General features: G+C 51.3%; 1 protein-coding gene across 2 annotated transcripts; it reads right to left on the reverse strand.

The window, feature by feature from the left end:
* Positions 1-400: 400 nt before the first annotated feature.
* Positions 401-6,420, reverse strand: ZFP36L1 (ZFP36 ring finger protein like 1). 2 transcript variants are annotated; one of them, XM_057731333.1, is made up of 3 exons: positions 5,666-6,420; positions 2,265-3,230; positions 401-757 (listed from the first exon to the last, which is right to left on the reverse strand). In XM_057731333.1, the coding sequence occupies exons 1-2, from the start codon at positions 5,720-5,722 to the stop codon at positions 2,271-2,273; spliced, it is 1,017 nt and encodes a 338-aa protein (XP_057587316.1). In that variant the 5' UTR covers positions 5,723-6,420; the 3' UTR covers positions 401-757; positions 2,265-2,270. The 2 variants fall into 2 exon arrangements, with proteins under 2 accessions (XP_057587316.1, XP_057587315.1); XM_057731332.1 differs by having other exon boundaries at positions 401-3,230; positions 5,666-6,416.
* Between the last annotated feature and the right edge of the window lie 15,853 nt (positions 6,421-22,273).

Below are 22,273 nucleotides of genomic sequence, written 5' to 3' on the forward strand. Positions count from 1 at the left end.
ATTCCCCTCTTCACCATTTCAGCACCCCAAACAGGAAAACCCAAAGGAATTAAGACCATAGGCTAGGCAGAGAAGACCGGAGGCCCCCATGCCTCAGCTCTCCAGAAGAACCTTCAAGGCTGCAAGGGTAGGTAAGGCTGGCCCCTTGTCAACAACCAACAATTGGGCAGATAATATAAATACAGGCTGCTTTGCAATAAACCTCCACCCCATCCCCTCAAAGCTCAGCAGACTTCCAGTCTCAACAAAAGGGACCAGCTACTGGTTTAGCTGTGAGGATGAGAAGAAATCAACCAATGCCCTCCACCTTCTCCTCCCAGCACCTACATCACCTACAAAGGACACGCCTACGGGCAGAGTATAAACCACAAACCAAGCAAAACCAGCTTCACCATCAGTGTTTCTTGAAAAAATGGGTTTATTGATTTTTAAACTGCAAATAGTCGTTACAAAAAGTTTTTTTTTCTTTTAAATAAATTCACACAAAGAAAGAGAAATAGAAAGCGACGGTAGTGACCAGCAAGAGGAATAATAATTACATTCATCTTAATGTGTGTGTGTGCCAGTTCTGTTTGCATTAACATTGGAAAACTCCAAAACCTGGAATCCAGAACCTCAAATCTGCAATCGGAATGTCTTGAGATGGGCACGTGGAAGTCAAAGGGTTTCTTTTTTTTTTTTTTCCCTTTTAGAAGCTATACATAAAAAGTTGTTTTCCTTCTGTACTGTCACAGAACGTTGACATACATTCTCAGTCCTAGTTGTGAAAGGCCAAAAGAGAAAGAAACTCAATTTGCAGTCCAACACAAAGGGGGGAAATTTCTAAAATAAATAATCCAACAGTTTTTTGCATTTTTTTAAATTAATTTTTCATTTTTTTAAAATAAAATAACCAAAAAAAGTGTAAAGTTACAAAAAAATGTCGTTGAAGAATAATATATTAAAACTGTGGAAAAAAAAGGAAAAAGACACGTCACAAAATTTTAAGATTAATATGAAGATCATAATTTAACATAAAAGAATATATTCTATGGATTTGTCATCCCGATAAATATGAACAAAATTAACAAAAACAAGCATAGTTTGGCAATAAATACGTTTTGATAAGTTAAATAAGCTTTTTTATATTGATGTGCAGTGACAAGCAAAATTTTTGCTCTCCAATTTCTGAAAGTTATATGAAGTTTAAAACCCAGGGAAAGAAGCATGGCGTGAGTGCTCTAAGGACAGACCTACGGTATTCTAGAGCAAAAACCATTAAAGCTACTTCTACAGGAAATCGTTTTACACAGATATTGTATGTGGAATGAATACCATTAACTGCTCACCCCTTACATGTGTTTTTAAGCTTTTCTCTCATTTTTTTGTTGTTATTTTTTTTTAAGATGTCACATATGAACTGGGGAACTTTAGCACCAAAATCAAGTCTCTCATAGTCCATCTAGCTTCCCCTTCCTCCCCACTTAAAAAAAAAAAAAGAAAGAAAAAAATTAAATCACAAAGTCCCACTTATGTCACAATCTTCATCCGCTTTTGCAGTCTTCCTTCCTGTAGACCTACACGAACCGAGGCAAGATTAGTCAACAGAGGTTCAGGTCGGGAAGAAAAAGGTTTTGAATGTCAAGACAGGTTTCCCCAAAACCCAAGTCTGGCAACAAGTCTTCCGAGGGGGGTGCGGGGGCTACGGGCTACCGGGAGAGGGGAGGAGGAAGTGTGTAGGAGACTGAAATAAGGAAAGGTGCAGTCGTGTTGCCAGTGGAGGGAGCTGCTGGTTCTAAGTCCCCCCCCCCTCCACCTCCCCCTCCCCCTGGGAAGAGGCTTGGGGAGGCCCACGGGTGCCCTCTGGCGCTGAAGAGGTAATGTAGTCACAGTGACAAAGTTAGATTACAAGGCACTAAGTTGCTTCTGTAAACTGTTACTGCTTTTTCTTTTGTGATTTGGCACTTAAGGCTTAAGCCAGAAAAAAAGGCATCTACTGACAAATATGGGACTTGTCTGTTACGTATGGTAAGTGGGCTATTAAAATCGAGAGGGGGCTTTCTAGCCAGAGGAAGCTATTGACAAATTGACTTGTCCTTATGTTGGGGGGGGTTTAAAGAGGGGAGAGGGAGGGGGCATTCCAAGGTTCTGGGGGAGAGGGGTTGAGCTTAACCTTGGTTAATGTAGGGGTTTGTCAGGAATCAGAGGGGTAGGGAGGTAAGGGTAGGGGATGTGGGTGCAGGGTGGGAGGTGGGGGTGGAGTAGGCAGGGGGGTCCCTCCCTACCCTGGTTTAGTCATCTGAGATGGAAAGTCTGCTGAAAATGGGCAGGCGTCTTGAGTTGTCCAAAGTGGGGGAGTCTGAGCCACTGTGGCTGCTGCTGGAGCTGCTCAGGTAGCCCTCCTGGTCCGAGAGAGAATCCTGAGGGCTGGGGGGAGAGTCAAACATGTGAGGGGACTCAGACATAGGCCGGAAGAGGAAGGTGGTCGGGGAGCCACCCCCGGGCAGCCCCATGCTAGGGGCAAAGAGGCTCGCCAGCTCCTGGCTGGAGAAGGCAAAGGGGTTATTGGTGCCATCCGGCAGGGTGGGTGAGCCCAGGAGGTCATCGGCGCTCAGGATGGGGGGTGGGGTGATGGATGTGGGGCTGTCCAGCAGCCCCGTGGCAGCGGCAGTGGCAGCGGCACTGGGAAACCCAGCAAAGCTAAAGCTATGCTGGAGGCGGGGACGGTCCGCAGAGAGGTCCCGGGCCCCGGCCAGGGCGCGGCGCTCCTCGGCGTTGTGGATGAAGTGGCAGCGGGGCCCGTATGGGCAGAAGCCGATGGTGTGGAAGGTACGGCACAGCTCCGTCTTGTACTTGGGGTGGCGGGTCAGGCTTCGGAGCTCATGGATGCCATGTGCGAACTGGCACTTGTCACCGTACTTACAGGCGCCGTTCTCCTCGAAGGGGCGGCACAGCTCCGTTTTGTAGCGGCTGGAGTTGACCTGGCCACTCCCTGGCTGCTTCTGGGTGGGCAGCAGCCGCTCGCCCCCTTCTGAGAAGGAGCGGTCTCGGAAGCGGCTATCCCGAGAGCTCAGAGCTGGAGCTGGCTCACCCTTGAGGCTGCTGAGGAGCTGGTTCTGGTGGAACTTGGAGCTGGGCAGGGTGACAGAGTGCCTCCGGGGGAAGCCCCCACCGGCAGGGGTGCCCACCGCCTTCCTGTCTAGCAGGCAGCCCCCCGCACTGGGAGTACTGTAGTTGAGCATCTTGTTACCCTGGAGGAGAGAGAGAGAAAGAGAGTCGGCGGTCAGTGACAAAGCCCATCCGCCAGGCCCAAGGAGGGTATCCACTAAGGGCAGCCCCCGCCACAATCAGAAATGATCTGTCTCAGAGGAACCCACCATCCCCACCTCTGCCTTGGCCAGCCCCCTCCCCTTTCTCTCCCATTCGACCAGCCGTGAGGGTTTACTCTGGCCCCTGGCATAAGAAATCACAAAAATCCTGGCCTGTGTGAGAAACTGTTTTACACATGCACCTACTCTGTGCGGATCCCTCATATCCTATCCCCAAAGCTACCACTTTTCAACCATGAAATGCAACTTCACCTCCCAAATAGAGTCCTCAGTTGAAAATATCTCACACAACTCACAAACTCTCACGTCCAACTCTCAGGAGGTAAACCTCAGAAGGCTAACTGTGAGCTAGGTCTCCTTTTAATCAGTCCCTGCTTAATTGACCGCCCCCCCCCCATCCCTTATCCCCCGCAACCTGGCCTAAGAGTCTCAGCTTCCTCCTTCAGAAGTGTTCCATTCCTTTGGCAACAGGTTTCCAGCCTGCCTTCGCTTTACCTTGCTGAGGGGAGGGGAGGGAGGGGCAGGACGAGAAACCGCTGATCTGGGGGGTAGAGGGGCCAGGGAGAGGGATGTGACTCCCGAATACAAAACTCATTGCCCCATGCTCCCAGAAGGGGTGCCTTCTACAATGATCTCTCCCACCATTCACTGCCCGCCCCACCCCCTCCACTGGGAAGATGCCTTTGCAGTTAAGTCTCCTGGCTGCAAGAGCAGGCTTGGATAGGAGCCCCAGTGTTTAATCTTTAACGCAAAGCTGCAGGTGGGAAGGAAAAGGAAAACACCAAATCCCCCCAGCCTCCTCCCAGTCAATAATGGATCTGGGGGAGGGGGGCAGAGGCACGACAGGCAGGTCTCTGTTCCAATGGGACCCTATTCACCTGCTCAAACTTTACCCAAGATTTGGAAAGCGTGCGAGCAGGGGACCTGGGAGTTGGCTCCCAGCCCATGTGGGTGTCATTGTGCAAATTCTAAAGTCGGTCCCTTAGGATCAGCTGCGGGTGATCGGGAATCTTTAACAGCAAACCACCCCACAGAGCGGATTACAGGAACCAAGTTGAGAGCCTGTTCCCAACAATGAGGTTCATTTAAAAAGTCCTGTGGGGGGAGGGAGCAAGAGAAAGAGAAAGAGATCAAAGAGCCGGAGAGCCTGGAAGAGAAGGAAGAAGTGCCGGAGAGTTCGGGCAGCCGCCAGGGCAACTGAAGTTCGGGAATGCGCAGGGGGGAAAGGAAGCTGAAGTTCAAACTTTTTTGATATTGCTCTTCAGCTCCAGGGTGTCCCTGCACCCCAACCCTGCAGCCCTGGGGCCCTGGCAGCTGCACGGACTGGAGAAGCAGGCTGGGAAAAGACAGCAACATGACCCGACGTGTTTAAAAGAAGGCAAAACACTTTAGCAATTAAAAGTAGCCTAGCAGCTTCTCTCTTTCAAATTGGGGAGAGCGGGTGAAAAAAACTCAACGTCCGCAGGCTTTTGTTATGTACGCTTAAACCGCACTCCTGGAATATTCAGGATTTAAAACTTGCTTTTTTTCCACACCGGTTGGCAAGCTACACGGCTTAAGGAGGCCCTCATTAAATCCTTCCTCGCTGAGACCCTTGAGCTCAGACCGGCATTTTGTCGTCGTATCCCCCCATCCCCTCCATATCGACGAGTCGCGGTCCCTCGGAAAACAGGTAAGCGGGTGAACCCGAGTCCCACTTTCACCCCAAAGTTTGCAGCACGATCGGCTATCACAGGGGGAAGGCTGGCTAAGTTGGGGCGAACTTAAGTCCCATTGCAAACTCGTTTGGCAACATCCTTTGAATAACAACTCTTGGCCTTTTTCTCGCAGATCCCCAGCCTCTCCAAAACAGAGGGGGAAATCTCCCAGCAAAACGTCATCCCGAGACTCACTTCCCCGAGGGACCCCCAGCTCCCAACCCACAGTCCGGCAATGTGGCTGGAGAGACTCGAACCCCTCGCGGCAGCGGCGACACCCAGAGCGCGCACAGGGCATCCGAGCAGACTAGCGAAACTGGGCTCAAGAGCAGCACATTATGGACGAAACGACCACCGAAAAACTGCCCCAATCCAGGCCAATGCCCCGCGACCCCCGGACAGCCCCACGCAAACTTCGCCCCCCAAAACTCTGGTCTCCGGATTCCCATGTAATCCGCGCCAGGAACTGTTGAAACTCAAAGGGTGGGGAGGAATCTAATTCCTTCAAACTAGGGGGAAAACATGGGGCGGAAAAAACAACCATCTCGCCTCTCCTCCTCTCCCCCCACCAGCCTTCCCAGACCTAAACTTTTGGGGGTTCTTTTTGAAAACAAAAGAAAAAAAAAAAGACTAAAAAGTAAACGCTCCGCCCCACTTTACCTTGCATAAAACTTCGCTCAAGTCGAAGATGGTGGCAGACACGAGGGTGGTGGTCATCCTGGGCGCTCGCACGGGACAGGGCTGAGGCTCCGGTGTATCGCGAAGGTCCCGGTGCGGGGAAGGCGCAGCCTCCGGCTCTCGGGTCTGGAGTCCCACACGCCTGCTCCCGGCGCCCCTCGCCTTTCTGACTCTCCCGGGCTGCGGCGCGCGAAGCCCAATTTATATAAGTTTCAGATTTGGTGGGCCGGAGGCGGAGGAGGAGCTTTAAACTTATTTAAATGAGGAAGAGGAGGAAAAAAAGTTGATTGACACTGAAGTTGAATCAGCCATGCGGTCAAACTCGGGGGAAAAAAAAAAAAGAAACTTTCAAAAGGAAGAAGGGGGAGGGGAGACGAGGAAAGAAGGCGAAGAAGAAGAAGAAGAAGAAGAAGAAGAAAAAAAACCCACTGCGAGTCGCGCACAACTTTTTTTTCTTAAAGAGGAAAAGTTTCGAGTCCGCTCGCTTGGCTACCCCGCGCTGCAGGCGCCCCTCTCCCGGGCCGCGCGCGGCGCATGGGGGGAGGGGGCCCCCCCTTTTGTCAGCCTGCGAGCGCGGCTCTGTGACATCACTCATTCCACCCTCTTCGGGGTTCTTGTTGTTGTGTTGTTGGTTTTTTGTCGAGCAGGAAGGCGGGCTCGACTTTCTCTTTTTGCAAGCGGGAGCAGAAGCCCGTCCTTAGCGCCCGGGCTGTGGTTTCCATCTTGAGCTGATCTCCCTTGAAACTTCTCCAAGTTGCCGCACAACTTAACTCTTTTCCCGAGTTCTGGTCCGCCCTAAGCACCCACCCTCCCCGGCCAACCCCACGAGGAGAGGAATTGGAAATAAGGGGCGCACAAAGCGTTCAAGTCTGGGGGTTTTTTTTCAGGGGTGGGGGCTGGGGGAGGAGGATTAGGGAGACGTCCCCCCCCACCCCAGGAGGACCCGGCCTGGCGCGGGCGAGCACCGAGCGGTTTAGCGCGCCGCACGCGTCTACACTCGCCCTCGCTTTGCATCGGACACCCTCCGAGTGTGGGCCGGAGGGAGCGGGGCGGGGGGGGGGGGGGAATGTCGCGAAAAAGACCACCGTACGAGCGGATGGTTTGGCTGTTCTGTTTTGTTTTGTTTTTCTAATTGGAGTATAGTTGCCGAGTTGTTTGTTTTAACAGGCCTGGGAGTGGTATTTATTTCACACATCAATCTTTAAATATTTTTGTAAAGAAAACCTGAATTCTCATGAAAGCCCCTTCTCCCCACCCTATCCCCCACCCCCCCCCAAAAAAAAACCAGCCAGCAACGCACAACTTTCCCCGCGCTCTCTGAACCATGGGCCGCGCCGAAACTCCCCCCACCAACACACACACACACACACCCCCCCAGACGCTAGAACAATGAAGAAAAGTTACTCTGGTAAGAATGTTGGTAAAGAGCTGGGGGGAGGCGACACTTTTAACTTATGGCTGCTTCTCCCCCCGCCCCCACGGGAACGGAACATATGGCTGGTCACACAGTGCTGTTTTGGCGGGATGGGGGGAGGGGGTTATGGGATCCTCGAAACCGAAAGTCCCTGAATTGATGATCACTCTTTTGAAAACTGGAAAGAACATATTTATTTACTGTCGGGTTCGGATGCCCCTCCACCCACCCCAATAAAAAGCTGCGAACGTGTCCCCCACCGCCGCCTCCGCCTCCGCCCGGGTGCTGCAGTGAAGAGCGAGGTGGAAACCGCGGGGCCGCGTTTCTTTCCTATTTCCCCGCGTGCCCGGCCGCCTCCTCGGCCCCTCGCACGTTTCTTCCCCAGCACTCGAGGCCGCCGGGTCTGTTATGAAACTTTGTGCACTGAGTGGCTAAGAGCGGGTTCCATTGCGATGTAATTAGGTCACCCCATTATGAGCACGTTTCTTTGAAAAGGTCAGGGCGGGCGGAGCGGAGCGCTGGAGTCGCACTCTCACCGTCGACACCACCACCGCACACACACAGTTTTACTGCATTTCTTATTTATTCGTCAGCCTCCGAGCAAACCCGGAAACCTTCCAAATCACAACTGTTTTAGGAACCTGTTGTTTTTCAACTTCGCGAAACACAAGTTTTGCCGCAGCCACACACCTGTGTGACCCCCAGTCCGGTTTGCTTTTATTTGTCCCCTCTGACTTCAGTTGATGGCCCCCAGTTTTAACCCGGCTGCTGGCCCTTGCTTTTCTTCTGCTGCTGTCCAGCCGCCTGTTGCTTCCCTCCCCCTGCTCCCATTTTTCAGCTTTTCTTGAAATCTGGCAAGCGCCAGGAGGGGAAATAACTTCCATCCACCTTAATTTAAATCATTCTAATGTAGGTTTCTTTCTTAAAGGGCGGTTTGCTCGCTCTCTTCCTGGCTTCGAGAAGGAGGGGTGGGGGGAGCGGTTTCGTGCAGTTTCTTAGTGATGAGGTAATGAGTTCCAGATTTCAGGACAGAGCAGTGTGCGCGTTGAAACCACAAGGTTAGTCTGCGTCCTGATGTGAAGCTATTTCGGTTTTTGATTCCCCCACTCCCCCCAGCAAAAAAAAGGGGAGGGGGATCGTTGGCCTTTAACTCTGGAGGGTTCGCTCTGCTGGGGGCACGGGGGAGGGGCGGAGCAGCGGGGGTGGAAGGCGAGGGGGAAGGGGCCTGCAGCGGGCGGGGCGCAGGGCCCGTGGGGACCCGCACCCAATGTCCCCCTCTCCCGGCGGCGCCGCTTTCCCCCCGCGGCTGCGGGGCCGGCCAGAAGCACCGTTTCGCAGCCTGGGAGTCCAGGGCTGGCTAAAAAGTCTTCCTCCCCACCGCTCCCCCCCCCCCCCCCCCACCCCAGGAGAACGCCGATTCCTCGAATTTCCTCCGCTTCCCAACTCCCGGAGGGCGCTCCCCTCCCCCGCTCCCGGGGGCGCGGGCTCCGCGGGCGGCGTCCAGCCTGGCCCGCTCGCTCCGGAGTTGTTTACCGGCCCCACCGACCGGCCGGGTTGGTTCCAGCTCCCAGAGCCTGTCTCTATAATTAAACTCTTTTTTAAATTGTCGGGTTGCAACGTCATTTCGGGGACTTTCCAAGGGTGAGGGAGCCGGCCTCCTTAACCCTTCGCTGACCCGGCATCCGCGCCGCGGCGGACCGGGGAGCAGCGTCCCGCCGGGCCGAGGAGGGCCGGAGGCGGCCTGCCCCTGGGACCAGGAGGGCCGGGGCCGGCCCGCCGCCGCCCGGACGTGCTCGGCAGGTGCCCGCCGGGGGGCAACGGCTGCGGGCCGCGAGCCGGGCCGCAAGCCCGACGGGAGGCGCGCGCGGCCCTGCCCCGCCGCCTGCGCTCAGCCCTCGGGTTCCTCGCCCGCGCCGGGCCCCGAGCGGCCGCCCCTTTACCTGCGCTGCCTCTTCCGACCGGGAGGCGATGAGCCAGGTTCGCCGTCCCAGGCCCGACTTCCGGGCCCTCCCCGCTCGCGCGGAGCCGGTCCCCTTGCGAGGAGAGGCTAGCCAGGTATTTGGGGCTGGCGGGGGGTGTTAGGTTTTGTGAAAGGGGGAAAGTGAAAGTCCTCGAAATGAGGGAAGCGCGACGGATGTATTCCTCGGCCAGTTTAGGCGCACCTCGCGGCAGGTGAGAGTGTGGGGTGCTGGGCCGCTGGCCCCTTGACGGCCAGGACTTGTCACCCGTGCCCTCGCAGGGCACTCCCTTCCTAGAGCCCCCTCCTGGCCCTGCCATTGCAGAGCCCTGCGGTGTTGCGCTTCCTCCCGGGCTTCAGGTCATTTGCAAGAAAACCCAGATTCTTTGGATCGGACCTCGCCCTTCCCCCCCAACCTCTGCTACTCGAGACCGTGGGACAGCGTCAGGGTTCCTGGATTAGAGAGAGGGAGGAAGGGCCAGGTGCTGCTGGAGAGTTACCTGGCTCAGATTCATATGTAGTACTTGTGGAATGCAGAGTCCTCAGCCTGGATCCAGGCCCAATGAATCAGATGCTCTGGGGTGGGGCCAGGAATCTGCATTCTCTGTAAATTTCCTGCTAGTGACTCAGTCACCAAGGTTTGAGGATCAGTGGTCCAGGACTTTGAAGTTAGGCCGTTTGGATGCAAATCTTGGCCCTGCCATTTTCTAGCTGTGTGACATTTCAAGACACTGACCAAAATCTCTCAAATATGAATAATAATTCTGTCTAAAATTGGCCAGTAAAGTGCCTAGTCTCATGCCTAGCTGAACTCTTGTATATGCCCAGCCATTGTATGTAAACCATTCTTGGGGCCTTATTAAAGTATAAAACAAATTCTGGGAGTATGCACTTTGCAAAAGGATTCTTCAGTAGAGGCCAATGACATGGTCAACTGACAGCTTTGATCCGGATCACTCTCTGACCCCCAGACCCAGCCGTGGATAAGGCAGGCCCAGAGGCCCGGAAAGGGAAACAGGGCACTGGCTCAGAGCCTGAGGAAGAACAAGGTGAGTCAGGATGAGGTGATGCGGATCTGCTGCCCAACTGAAAAATACCTGATTGTTGTCACACATATTTCTGAAAGCTAGCTCACCGGGCCCTGTTGATATCCAGTGAAAGCCAGACTTTTCTTTCAGTATTCTCAAGCCCCTCATAGTGCTCAGTGGGCATGGCTCAGCTGCCAGCATCCTCCAAACCAGGCAGAGGCTTCAAGAGAGGGCAGTTGAGGTCTATGGTAAATGCAGCTCTGCACAGTGTCGGGAACCTCTGGAGTACAGCTTAGGGAGCCCACCACCTCCTGCTAGGACTGAGAATCCAACCCCAGGGCTACCACAGCCCTGGGGGGGTCTCATTGCCTGGCAGTGGGATATCTAAACCCTCCTTCTTAATTCAATTCTTTTAACACTTTCCCTACAGAAATGTTCTATTCCTTTAAGTTCCCGGGCTAGCCCACAGGTGCACTGCCCCACCCCCACCCCGCCTTCCTTGCCTGGGCCTGCCTAGAGACACAGGATAGCCCAAGAGTTTTGAGCCGCCGAGACTTTGATGGGAAGCCCATCAAACCAGCTGGCAGAGCTGGTTACCAGTTGCACAACATCCAGCAGGTCACTTCACCTCTGGGATGGTCAGGAAGGTGAAGCCCTTTCCAGACAGTGCTTGCCTCAGAGAGCCATTTGCCCTCCAGCCACTCCAAGCTGCTAGCAGTTGCTGGTGGTTGCTGCACACCCCTCCCTGGGGTTTCCTTTTACTGGGGCTTCAGGCAGCTCCCCAGCAGGCAAAATGCCTCTCTCCTAGTGGTGACAGTTGCAGCAGCCTGCAGCATTTTAGGGAAATTACCTGTTTACTCCCCACTGGACTGTGAACTCCTGAGGCCCGGGGCTTCTCTATTGCCTGGAGTTCGTGAGTAGATCCTGCATAGGTGGTCAGTAAATTTTTCCAGTTTGCACTGAACCCTTGCTGTTGAGCCCATTCAGACACTTTGGTCACCATGAATCTAGCAGCAGGAGTGGAAGAAGGAACTGGCAGAGGTTCCACGGGTGGCAGGAAGGAAGGGCTTGGGCTCTGCAGGAAGGAGGGATGGCAGCCTTAACACTGGGATGTTCAGAAGGCCAGAGCTGGTAACTCAAGGAGGCTGGGCTTCCAGTTTCCCCAGGGCGTGTTCTGTGCAGCTGTTAAGAGGCAACACGGCATCGTTCAATGGAATGAGCACTGGTCTAGGACTTAGGAATCAGATTCTGGAGCTATTCTGCCTCCAGTTCAGTGGTTCATTTCTGTAGTCTGGGCCTCAGTATCCTGAGATATAGATGAAGAGAGTGGACTAGGCCAGTGGTGCTCAGACATCAGTCTGAGCAGAATTATCTGGGGAGCTTTTAAAATTAAGCAGATGCGGAGTGCCAAGCCCCACCCTACCTCCAAAGATTCTGCTTCAGTGGGCCTGGGGTGAGGCCCAGCATTTGTATGTTCTAAGCTCCCTAGATGACGCTCCTGTGAAGCCAGAAACACTGGATTTGGTTGTTTTAGAGCAGTGCTTCTCAACCAGGGGTGATTTGCCCCCCAGTGAACATTTGGCAATGTCTAGAGACATTTTTGGCTGTCACAACTGGAGGAAAAAAGGTCAGTGCTGCTGGCATCTAGAAGGTAGAGACCGGGGATGCTGCTAAACATCCTGCAATGTGGGGGGTCAACCCCCCACACCCCCCTCACCACAACAAAAAATTATCTGGCCCAAAATGGCAATAGTACCAAGACTGAGAAATCCTGTTTGAGATGTTCTTTCCAAGAATTCCTGTGTGCCCCCCAAACCCTCTCCTTTTGGCAGCCCAAGTAATTTTTTTTTCCAAAACCTTGATCTGATCTTGTGTTACAACTGCCTAAAACTCTTCGCTACCCATCCCTTTTAGAATAAAAACCAAACCCTTAGTCTAGCATAATCAGACTCTTTTACTGCTCCAGTCTTGACTTTCATACCCTTTCCCCTCCCCACCACCATCTCTCCCACCCCTCCAAGGCACTCCCTGTGCTCTAGTCAGTTTCAGATGAAAATAAACCATCCTTCCTCCCGCCCCAGGGCCTTGACACATGCCATTTCTTCTATCTGAATTGACCTTCCTTTGGCCCAAGTAAATTCTAAATCATTCTTTAGAACCCAGCTCAAGCATCACTTCTTCAGCGATTCTTGGTGCCCCCTTCCCCCATCAAGGCAAGGTATCTGTCTTCTCCCTTCTATCTTCATGGAATTTTCATTTCCTTCAAAGTAGTTATGTCCATTTGTGAGTATCTGTTCATTCATGTAACTTTTTTCTTTACTATTTAATTTAACACAGTAAAATTGACCTTTATTTGGTGTACAGTTCTATAAATTTTAACATATGAATAGATTTATGTAACCACCACTTCAATCAGGAAACAGAACAGTTCCATCACACCCCGCCCCCCAAAACTCCTTCATGCTCTCCCTTAGTGGTCAGACCCTCCCCCATCCCTTCCTCTGGCAACCACTGATCTGTTCTCTATATTGTCATTTTTGTCTTTTCCAGAATGCCACATAACTGGAATCATACAGTCTTTGTGATTTCACAGAGCATAATGCCTTTGAGATTTATCCATGTTGTTGCATGTATCAATAGTTCATTCCTTTTAATTAAAGAATAGTATTTCACTGCATGGGTATACCACCATTTGTTTATTCACCTGTTAAAGGTCACTGGATTATTTCCTGTTTGCGGCCATTGTGAATAGAGCTGCAGTTAACACTTGTGTATTGATTTTTGTATGAACGTAAGTTCTTATTTCTCTAGGGTAAATAAGTAGGAGTGGGATTGCTGGGTCATATGGTAAGTGTATGTTAAAGTTTATTTTAAAAAAAAAAACCTGCCAAACCTTATTTGAGAGTGGATATACCATTTTGCATCGCCAACAGCAATACATGAGAGTTTCCAGTTGCTCTGAATCCTCAACAATTGTCAGTATTTTTTATTTTATTCACTCTAACAGGTGTGTAGTGGTATCTCATTGTGGTTTAAATTTGCATTTCTCTAACAGGTAATGATATCGAACAACATTTCGTGTGCTTATTTGCCACCTGTATGTCCTCTTTGGTGAAATGTCTGTTCAAGTCTTTTGCCCATTTTTTAATTGGGTTGTTTGTTTTCTTACTGTTGAGTTTTGAGAGTTCTTTATATATTCTGGATATAGGCTTTTGTCAAGTAAGTGATTTGCAAATATTTTCTCCAGTCTGTACCTTATCGTCTCATTCTCTAAACAAAGTATCTAATTTTGATGAGGTCTAAATTACCAGTGTTATCTTTTATGTAGCATGCTTTTGGTGACACATCTAAGGACTCTTTGCCTAACCTTAGGTCATTAAAGATTTTCTGTTTTCTTCTGACAGTTTTATAGTTCTATGTTTTACACAGATCCATTTGGAGTTAGTTTTTATATAACATGGTCTACATTGAAGTTAATTTTTTTTTTGCCTATGGAAGTCTTATCCCAACACTGTTTACTGAAAAGAATATCATTTTTCTATTGAATTGCTTTTCTACCTATCCAAAATTTAGTTGACCATATTTGTATGTCTCTGTATTCTGTTTTGTTGATCTGTGTGTCCATTCCTTCGCCAGTATCACACTGTTTTGATTATTGTAATTTTATAGTAAGTCTTAAAATCAGGTGGTTTAATTCCTCCAACTTTATTCTTTTTTTTCAAATAAATTTATTTATTTCTTTTATTAACTGTGTTGGGTCTTTATTGCTGTGCACGGGCTTTCTTTAATTGTGGTGAGTGGGGGCTACTCTTTGTTGTGGTGCACGGGCTCCTCATTGCCATGGCTTCTCTTTTTGTGGAGCACGGGCTCTAGGCGCATGGGCTTCAGTAGTTGTGGCACATGGGCTCAATAGTTGTGGCTCGCAGGCTCTAGAGCACAGTCTCAGTAGTTGTGGCAAACGGGCTTAGTTGCTCCACAGTATGTGGGATCTTCCTGGCCCAGGGATCGAACCCATGTCCCCTGCATAGGCAGGTGGATTCTCAACCACTGCACCACCAGGGAAGCCCTAAGTATGGCATTAGTTGCCAGTGTTTTGTAGTCATTGTACTTCTCAACATCTCTCTTCCCCCAGCATGTTTGCTCCATGAGCAGGCTCTTTCTGCTCTCAACTCAACCGCCAGTACCTGGCACAGTGCCCAGCACACAGTAGGCCCTACATAAGTAATTCGCTACTTTGGTAACTTAACCAGCAATAACCACTGTCCTGTGACAGACAACAGAGGGACTTGGCTGAACACACACAGGCATCGCGAAGAATAATGTTATAATAAATATCCCAACGGATCCAACTAGTCAGTGGCCCCATAGAGTTGACTATTTTAAGCTGTACAGCATCTGTAGATCGGCTTTCTAGCAAGCCATTCTGTGTCAAAGTATTTATCTATGAGGAATAGATGGCTGCAGTAAAATAATTATTTTAGATCGAGGGCATTCCATTCTCAAAGGGAATTTAAACAAAAAGCTCTCAGCTCTGAAAAACAGGGGCTTTCAGGGTAAAGAGTCCCACCGCTCTGAAATCTTAGGCCCTCAGACGGGTGGGGTTGTTTCGCTAAATTTATTTCAGCCGCTTATAGAAACAGAAGGGGGAAGAGGAGGGCGGCTGCTTGCACACCAGGCCTGGCTCTGGAGTATGAATATCTGCCGGCTCAGACTTTTATTTGGGTTTTGTTTTACCTTTCGGGGGTGGGGAGGCAGCAGCAGGAACATCTCCCAGCTGCGTGGCTCTGAACTGTGGTTCCCCACCTTCTCTATACATTCCCTGGCGGGCCAGACTCAGCCCACCCCTCCCCTGCCTCGCCTTGGGATGGTGCTCTGCCCGCTGAGAAACAAGCACTGGGCCAGGCCTTTGACCTTTCGACAGCAGCTTTTCTCCCAGGCCCAGAACGAGTCTGAGCTCAGAGAGAGAGACAGACTGAATCTACTTGTTTGCTTTCTGTCACAAGCATGAGTACAGAAGAGACTAGGGCCTCTGTCCCTGGCCCTCATCAGCACCTGCTATCCATTCACAGACCCACACCTGCAGTGGCTCCACTACATGGTGAAATTCAGGCCTTTTTATCCCTGTCTTTCTTCTCCCCAGGCTCCCCAAGCACCAAACACACATGCTTCTTAGTGCCTGATAACTGAACTGTCTCTTCTGGCACAAGCACCGCCCCCCCCCCCCCCCCAACGTAGAATAAGGAGTTAAATGACACCACTTGGTTGCTTTTTAAAAACTTCTTGCACTGCGTTTAGAATTATCTATGGAGCACAGGTTAATTACCTCCCACAGACACGGGAGAAACTGAGGCACAGGAGGGGAGGTGGCAACAGGTGACCTGCACCCACTGCAGGTCGGTGAGACTAGTGTCTGCCAGCCGGCCCCTGAAGGGTCCACGGAACCCAAGGAGCTCACTGCTACGCAGCTGTCTGAGGGCAGGAAGAGGAAACACACACAAGGAAGCTAAAAAATCTGCTGGGCTTAAGACTTGAGTAATTACATGAGAATATGGGGAAGTACCTTGCACAGTGCCCGGCCTGTGGGAACCCAACACATGGCAGCTTGATTCTTTGGCAAACTCCTACTTCCTGGGTCACCAAGGAAGATGGGGAAAGAGGCATCTGTCCTCTCCACTCCCCAGCCCTCAGGTAGGTTGGTGGGAAAGAGGATGGCCTGGGGCAGGAGTTGGGGAGAAGCCCAACATGAAGATTCTCCAGCTCTAAACCCGGGGATCCATCAGCTTCAGGGAGGATCAAGGGTCTAGCACATACATGTAAACTGTAAAGTGCTTGCAGGTACACTAAGTACCTATTTTGTTCTAGCACCAGCCAGCTGGCTTTCAAATTATCCTCCAGCCCTCTCCAGCAAAACCCAGCCCAGAGAGGGGCAGACCCCACCCTGAGGAGCTGTTCTTTTGAGAAGCAGGACCCACCGCCCCAGCCAGAGCAGAGATCAGACTTGGAGGGTCCCCACGTAGGCAGCCGGCAGAGGAGAGCACCGATCTTTGCTACAGCCCTATGACTTCCTTAGAGTTGAGTTTCTCCCGCCAACTGCACCCTCCACCCCAGAGGGGGACCATGGGCCCCCAAACCAGGGCCTGCCCTTGTCTGACCAAAGGCAACCAGATCTGCTGCAGCTGTTCAGTAAGAGAACAAGCTCTCCCAGAGACCAGGCAAGCAGCTGGAGAAAGATTCCTGCCAGCCCGGGGGTGTAAATATTTATACAACGTGGTGCGTGGGAAGGGGGAAGGCAGAGGGAGGTGGCAGGAACGAGGCGGCACTGAGACCACAGATTGAAGGAGCGTGTGCTTTGGGCTCAGGTGGGAAGGGCAAGAGGCTGCCGGATCCTAATCCCCACCTAAATTCCCACATCAAAGAGGCCGGGTCCTTGCCCCCAGCTCTCCCCCAGAGCTGAAGGGAAAACTCAGAGGAAAATTCATCCTCCGTCCCCTAATCGTCCCTCCGGTCTAAGCTGGCCCTCTGTGTTGGGAAGGAGGGAGGCTCCGCCTTGAACCAGAGATAAACCAAGTCCACGGGGCCCAGGAGTAAGGGCGTGGGGGCTCCTGGAGCTTATGGTTCTGGGGTCTTGAAGGATGCTAGACCCAAGAGTTGGGCTCTAGGACTGGAGGCTTAGAAAACATAAACACATGATACACAAAATATAAAATAAGCGAAGATTTCCCTCAAGCTTTGATATGATCAACAGGCTCTTCTAAAGTGGCAGCGAACATCGTGCACTGATGAAGGAGGAGGAGGAATGGATGGGACCTGGCAACGGGGCAAAGTGTAGCAAAGGCGCGGGGGCACTTGATAGCACTTCCAGAGAAGCACGTGGCCGCCATCACCCCAGGGCCTAGGAGAAGGCAGCGCAGCCCCACGGGCGTCCGCCTGGCACTCTGGGGCCCCTCCACCCCAGGGTGCAGCTCAGCTGCAGGTGTGCCCCGGGCAGAGCACTGATGCACCTGCCCCTCAGCTGGGCCTGCTGGGGACTCAGCCGGCACCCAGTGGCATGGTTGGCCCCGGGTGGGAAGCCAGCCTGGGCCGGCGAAGACAGCCAGATGGACTCCAGTGGATCTGCCTCAGACAGCTGGGGAGCAGGGCCAGGATGCTCCTCCCCCCCCCACTCCAGACAAGGAGGGGTGCGGCTGCATCTTCTAGGATTTCTCTGCCACCCCACCCATCAAGAAGTGCCACCTGCTTCTATCGGTCCCAGACCTGACCCTCAGGGCCTCCCACAGATGGGGTCTGTGTTGCTCCCAGTGGCCTAAAGCCTTTAAGACACCTTGCAGTTATCAGCCTCTTCTTGCATTCTTCCTGGGCCCTCAAAACGCCCCCTGGCCAGGGGTGGGCACTGTTGGGAAGGAAGGACCCTCCAGTGGAAAACTGCCTCAGTTCCCCAGCAGACCGCTTCAGATGCCCAGGCTGGCTTCGGCCAGAGACCGGGGATCAAAGGATACCCAGGCTCCCCCAGGAGGCAGCCCCCATGCTGCAAGTCCCCCCCCCCACCCCAGCACAGAGCTCTGCAAATGATACATTCCCCACGGGGCACCTCCCCTGAGCCTCAGCCTTTCTGGGTGGAACCTGATGAGTCCTCCACCTGTCCACTGAGAAGGGCTGATTCCGTAGCCTCCCTGAGCAATGGGGCCCAGGCCCACACACCGTGGAGGAAACACCATCTGCCCCCAACCTTCAGCCTGGGCCTGGCAGACGACGTCAAGCCGCACAGGGGGAGAGCAACACTGTCCCAGCCCCCTCTCCAGAAGTAAGCCCCTCTTCCAAGGACCCCAGGGCTAGGGAGAATCTTCAGACGCCCAGGTCCTCTTCTGCCGCCATGGCCCTGCCTGCCGGCTGTGGCCTGCTTCTTGCCAGCACTGCTTAAACAGATGAACAAGAATAAAAGCCTGTGTGGCCCAAGGAAAGCTTTAGGGGAAAGAACTGAAGCTGAAGGAAAAGGAACAAGAACAACAACAACAACAAAAAAAAACTATAAGAAATGGGAGAGGAGGGAAATTCAGGAAACAGACAAAATAAACCATCCAGGAATCCAGATGTCGAACAAAGAAAGCCAAAAGAAAAGAAAAATTATGCTGAGGGCAGAGTGGGGTGGGAAGGGGAATTGAGAATGAAAAAGAAGAGGGGAGCAGATATGAGTAGTCTGAAAAGAGAAGAATGTGAAAGCAAACACCACCAGAAAAAAATAAAAAAGAGAGACCCAGGAGAGAAAAAGAGGCAGCAATGAGTTTAAAACAACTGCTTTGACCCTCAACCAACCACAGTTAGGAATGTTCTGAGTCTTACTGCTTTTTGTGGATGTCAGACTCTTCCAAACACTGAGCAAGGACAGTCCTAGAAAAGCAAGCGTTCCTTCCTGTCCTTGTTTTTCCTACAATTCTCCCAACTCACCTCCACTGTTGGTCTTTTGCAGAGTGAGGGTTGCTTTTCCTGGGGCAAGGCTGAAAACCAGTCTAGTTTGCTGCAGAATCTGGTGACTTCCATCATACTGCCTCTGGAGGGCTCACCAGAAAATCTGAGCAGAAGTGTCAGGTGTGATGGTGCTGGGTTGTCAGCTCTGCATCTTCCAGGTACCTCCTTGAGGAGCAGGGCTAACCCAATCCACAGACACACCACTCCTAGATCAGCAGGGGTTCGTGGAAGATTGGCATACCCAACTCTAGGCAAAACTAGAGGAGTCCTCACAAGTGCAACCTTTGGAAACAATGTTGATGATGTAAATTCATCTCCAGGGCTTCCCTGGTGGCCCAGTGGTTAAGAACCTGACTGCCAATGCAGGGGACATGGATTCGATCCCTGGGCCGGGAAGATCACACATGCCGTGGAGCAGCTAAGCCCGTGTGCCACAACTACTGAGCCTGCGCTCTATAGAGAGTCCTCAAGCCACAACTACTGAGCCCACACGCCAAACTACTGAAGCCCATGCACCTAGAGCCCGTGCTCCACAACAAGAGAAGCCACTGCAATGAGAAACCCACGCACTGCAACCAAGAGTAGCCCGTGCTCGCCACTAGAGGAAGCCCATGCACAGCAATGAAGACCCAATGCAGCCAAAAATTAAAAATAAATAAATAAATAAAATGATAAAATAAATCTTTTTTTTAAATTAAATAAATAAATAAATTCATCTCCAGACAGTCCCAAGGGGACCTAATGACAGCCACAGCTCTCTCATTGCCATCGTGGGCAAACAACTTCTGGAACTTCACCTTTGCCTAGTGTGCATAACCATCATGAACACTTACAGAAGACACTGGCTCCTCTCCTTTGGTCTGCCTGGCTTCTTGATTCAGCCTCCTGTTGCTTCTCTGTCTTCTGTCAATCCGCCAGTGCCTTTCTCCTCTGTGTCTGCTTTGGCTTTTCCATTTCCCTTAATTAATCAAACCCACCTCCACCACTCCTCCGTTTCTCTAGGGCAGCAAGAGTTGGGAGAAAGCTTGAAGCAAATCAAGACAAAATCAAGAAGTAAAGGAAGTAAAATGTGAGTGAATTTATACAGTGTAGTGCCCAGCTCTCCTGCTCAGGCTGTCCGTGGTGGGCGAGGCAGGCTTCCCACGGACAGGGATTGAGCCTCACCAGGCCACCTAAAACAGCTCCTCCAAAGTTCAGCCAAGGCAAGCCCACACAGGCTGAACTCTGACTGACTGGGGTAAAGAAAACTGTGCTCACACTAGCCCTCTCCCTCTGAGAATTCTTAAGTACTTGATCCTGATTCTCTATGTTCCGAAAGTCACATTTTTCTAACTATCAAAAACCGAGAGATGTGAGAAAATGTACAGAAGGGATAATGTCTAGGTTGTGGCCTGAGATACTCAACCCAGTTTCTTCCCATCCCTCCTGACCTTCAAACCTGTCACCGTCATGTAATCTATGACTCAAACTATTATTTAACCATGAAAAAGACAAACCAGGAAATCAGAGGCTGAATGACCTAAAATGTACTCCATTCAACTGAGCTAATCTCCCAATAAGGGTGTGTATAATAATAAGTCATGCTATATCTGTTCTGTTCAGGGAAACGTGCAGGGTGACTGCAGATTCTAACTTGTCGAGATTTGTCCTCTAAAGGGTAAGTGCCTGGTCCTAGGCCAAGCTGCCTAGCATTCTGCTAAACGAGTCTTAAAGTTTGAGAACCAACGTGTTGCAATGGAGAGCGCCCGAAGTTGAGAGCGACCACGTTCAAAGCCAGGCACTGCCACGTCCCAGGCCAGCAAGGCACGTACCTGCCCTCCCCTAGTCTTGTCTGCTGTGAAATGGCAGTGACAGCAATGCCATCTCCTGGGGCTGCCGTGAGGACAGATGAGCAAAGTGCTCGGCGTGGGTGAGCAGCTGCCTCCCTGAACCACCCCATCAACTGTTGCTGTATGTTAAGCAGCAAATTGGCAAAACCAAGACGGCTGGAGGCCCCGCAAAGTGGGGTTCCACGGAGTCACTGGAAAATAGTCAAGCATCCCGAGCAAGAGAGAGAAGAGGGTCCCCTAGGAGGCCCAGGCAGCTGGCGGGTGGAGCACTGCATGGAAAGCCAAGGACAGCCACTCAGAGCCTGGGTGGGAGGACACAGGGGGCTGCTCTCCAGTCCTCCCACATTAGCTCAACACGCTGCAGCTCCACCCTCCCGGTGTTCATCCTCACATGAAACTCAGCTCACACTGACCTGGCGCCCACTGTGTGCATGGCCCTGGCCAAGCGGAGCACTGTCGCGGGAGCGAGCTTAAGAAATGATTGCTGGCCTTGGAGAATGAATAACCTGCTGTTTCTGCCCAGATTCAGAAATCTGTCCTTTTAGGAGCTATTGTAAGGGATACCAAATGCTGAGAAATTCTTATTTCAGGGCCGATTTTTTCCTTTAAGTAGAAAAGCAAAAAGTTCAAAGAATGTTCTGGAAATGTGAATAGCAAATGAATCTTGGTAATATTTAGGCAGTCTTATTAATTTCTAGGTGAAATAAGAACAATGTGGATAAGTGTAATGTATTCTTTTTGTTGTAGGGCTACATACTGAAATACTGATAGATGAAGTGATATGGCCTCATACATTGGACTTAATAATTATATGGGACATGGGGAGGCAGATGGTGATGTAAATGGACAAACCTGGCCAGGAGTTGGTGATTTTGGTGATGGGTACCTGGGTGCTCAGCACACTACTCTATCTCCTTCTGTATATGTTTGAAATTTTGCATAATGTTTTAAGTTCATAAAAGCTGAAAAAAAAGTTAACTCAGGGATTCTCCTCTTATTGGTTCTTGAAACACAATATTTCCTTGCTAAGGACACATGCTCTTGGACAACAGATAAGGCTGTAGGGAGACCTTCCAGGAGCTGGGAAGGGCTGGAGAACAGAAAGGGAGACCACCACCCTGGGATCAGGAAAGGCCCCAAACCCTCCTCCTCGTACATGCTGAGGACCAAGAGTGCCGTCTTGCCCCTCAGGGCCTCCCAGGCTGAAAAAATAACATCCAGAGGGACAGTTGTCCATTTGCACTGCTTTTGGACTCAGTGAAAATCATTTAATTGGTTTCAATGTATTTTAAACCACAATGAACTTATTTTTTTCTAGCAGACAGCCACTATGGCAGAGTGGGCAAGTATTCTAACCTCAGTTTCTTCAACTAATAAAAAGGGGAGACTCACACGTACCCCATTTCCCAGAATGTGGGAAATGAGATTCATGGTCCCAAAGTGCCCAAGCACTGTAAGCACTGATAAAGGCTGGGTCTGATTTGAGGGCTTTTTGGCAAATGTCAACCTTCAGCCTCTCAGGACCATGGCGGAGCCACCCCATCTTGGGCACTCTGTTTAATACGTAGATACTTCACTTAAACATCTAAATTAAATCTGAGTCAAGGCACACGTTCTCTGAGACCTCTTTGGGCCAGGCATCCTGCTGAGTGTCGGCCCCTTTGGGAATCACAAGGAAGCCACTGCTATCCCCTTCCCTCCCCAGGGGAGCCACCCCTGCTCTGGGAAGAACAGGGATGGAGCCCCCAGAGTTTTCTCTCTCAATGAAGAAACGAGGACTAGGGCACTGCCCACTCTGGGGTGTGGTTCTGAATGGAGAAATGCATCTTAAGAAAGCAGATCTTCCACAGATCAGCCCATTCCCAAAGATGGGGGCAAGGGCTCTGGGATGCACCGACA

This window comes from Hippopotamus amphibius, chromosome 4, assembly GCF_030028045.1.
Source record: "Hippopotamus amphibius kiboko isolate mHipAmp2 chromosome 4, mHipAmp2.hap2, whole genome shotgun sequence".
NCBI classification, from domain to species: Eukaryota; Metazoa; Chordata; class Mammalia; order Artiodactyla; family Hippopotamidae; genus Hippopotamus; species Hippopotamus amphibius.

Excerpts from the sequence above, each read along its gene's own strand:
- ZFP36L1 (XM_057731333.1), bottom strand. The coding sequence starts at position 5,722 with ATGACCACCACCCTCGTGTCTGCCACCATCTTCGACTTGAGCGAAGTT. Across the intron at positions 3,231-5,665 it reads TGAGCGAAGTTTTATGCAAG|GGTAACAAGATGCTCAACTA; the intron begins GTAAAGTGGGGC and ends TCTCTCCTCCAG.